Below are 1,987 nucleotides of genomic sequence, written 5' to 3'. Positions count from 1 at the left end.
CACACACACACACACACACACACACACACACACGTTTCAGTGTAAAATACTGTTTTTTCCTTTAATGTATTTAAAGAAAATTACTGAGCATCATCTCATAAAAATCAACAAATCCAACAAATTAAAATAGATTTTTGTGTTTAAATCCAGCAACCACACAAAATGAAGCACATCTGTAATATAAAAGCCGATAATTTGGAGCAGTTTTGCAAAACTAATAGTCAATTCATCACGCAGCCCTAAAAACATGTTACATAAACTGTGAGACACATATCCGCTTAAAAAAAATTAAACATCCAAACATGTGGCTTCATCTGGAACAGTTGGGTAAAACTCGTGACAAAAATCTGCAACAAAACGTGAGGAAATAAATTTTAAAAAGGAGGATTCTGGCTGAGCACATAACGAAACCCAGCCGTCCTCTCGGAGCTCTGCAACTCAGGCAGACATCACAGCAGAAACATCAAAGTTTAAACGGGTCACAGAAAGTTGGACTTTGCACATCTGATCTGGCACTTTAACAGATTTTAAGGTTTAGGCGCAGTCTCAGTTTATGTGTCATCATTGTTGTAGATTTTTGTCCACACAACGTCCCACTGAGATGAACTTCTGAGCTGTCTGCTAAACTCTTAACGGTAATTATACATGAAAACATAAATGTTTTACGTATTTGGATGTACGGTTCCAAACATTAAACTGAAAAAAAAAAATCACTTTTTAACTATGAGTTAGTCAGGGATTGATAAGATGTAAAATATGACTTGTATTTTTTTAAAACAGGCACCAGTGACCCACGTGACCCTGAAAAGGAAGAAGCGTGTACAGAAAATGGATGGATGGATGGATGGATAACTTTTCAGTCTGGCTCTCATTGTATTGGCAGTCAGGGAGTGAGACACAGGTGTGTGGTTACTGTGGTGACCATAACCGAGCAGCTACATTATTTCTGATGTTAATGCAGTTTTTTTTTTTTAGCTTAAATGACTACAGGTATGCTGAGTTGGACTAAATATTATTTGGTTGTTGTTATAAACAACAACAACAAACAGCCAGGAGCTCAGCAGCCTCGTGTGAACATGTGGTGCGTAAAATAATGACTCTACACATCACCATTCACATCAGGCTTCAAAAGCTGCTGGGTTTTCTCGTAGATGTAACAGGGACGAATAATTCAGTATTAAAAATAAAGCTGTGGTCAGCCATGAAGGCATGTGACACAGATACTAAGCCAAAACCAACAACYGACCCATGATGTGAAGGTAAACAACAATCACTAACAGTAAGACAAAAGCACTTGTTTATATTTGCCTAGCTAAGGTCGAAGTAGCTTCCACCTACAATTCAGGATTAACAAAGCTGCATTGTTTGTTTTTGTTTTATTCATGAGTGTACACGCACCTCGGTTGCTTCCACTTTCGGTTCCGTGTTTTATTTCCATTTAGCGGCTGACAAAAGGGTTTAAAAAAATGGCCGGAAGTCGCCTCTTCGGGTTGTGGCTACAGGAGAAAAAAAAACGGACCTAGCATAAAAAGCGCGATCCGAAAATGGTTCAAGTCTCCTAATTTCCGGTAGTTAAGCTAGCCATTTGCGGTCGATAACCCGTGAAATAGCAGTGCGCATTTACCGGACTCATGAACAAGCTGCAGAATTCCGTTTTTTTTTTTTTTTACTGAGAGGAAAGGCAAGAACAAAGGTTTCTGGTCTCATCCGCCTTGGTCCAGATCATGGCAAACCCTCTTTCCCTGGTTGGTTKACGAAGACCAGATCCACCATGTAATTCAGTACACTGCCGTTAGAGGGAGCTGCTCGTGTTTGATGGGACTTCCGGATCTTTTTGGGGATTCGAACCTTTTGACTCAGTTCACTAACAAGAGCCGATTGTTTCATAGCTGTATTCGAATCACTTAGGAAGGAAAAAATGAAAAGGAAGATTTATTATTATTATTATTATTATTATTATTATTATTATTATTATTATTATTATTAT

The 1,987-nt window shown here is 38.4% G+C and overlaps 1 protein-coding gene across 3 annotated transcripts in view; it reads right to left on the bottom strand.

The window, feature by feature from the left end:
• The window catches only part of zgc:113263 (uncharacterized), a 26,373-nt gene extending 24,633 nt beyond the window's left edge, over positions 1-1,740 (bottom strand). For 2 of the 3 annotated variants that reach the window (XM_014014495.1, XM_014014496.1), the window contains exon 1: positions 1,399-1,739. In XM_014014495.1, the coding sequence (XP_013869949.1) occupies positions 1,399-1,438 (40 nt within the window). In that variant the 5' untranslated portion in view covers positions 1,439-1,739. Of the gene's footprint in view, positions 1-1,398 lie in introns of all 3 variants that reach the window. The other variant, XR_001310708.1, reaches the window with a different exon arrangement.
• Positions 1,741-1,987: the final 247 nt, after the last annotated feature.

The sequence above is a fragment of the Austrofundulus limnaeus genome, unplaced genomic scaffold (genome assembly GCF_001266775.1).
Source record: "Austrofundulus limnaeus strain Quisiro unplaced genomic scaffold, Austrofundulus_limnaeus-1.0 Scaffold115, whole genome shotgun sequence".
Classification (NCBI taxonomy): Eukaryota; Metazoa; Chordata; class Actinopteri; order Cyprinodontiformes; family Rivulidae; genus Austrofundulus; species Austrofundulus limnaeus.
The sequence above is the reverse complement of the archived record's forward strand: the minus strand, read 5'-3'. Positions and strand labels throughout refer to the sequence as shown.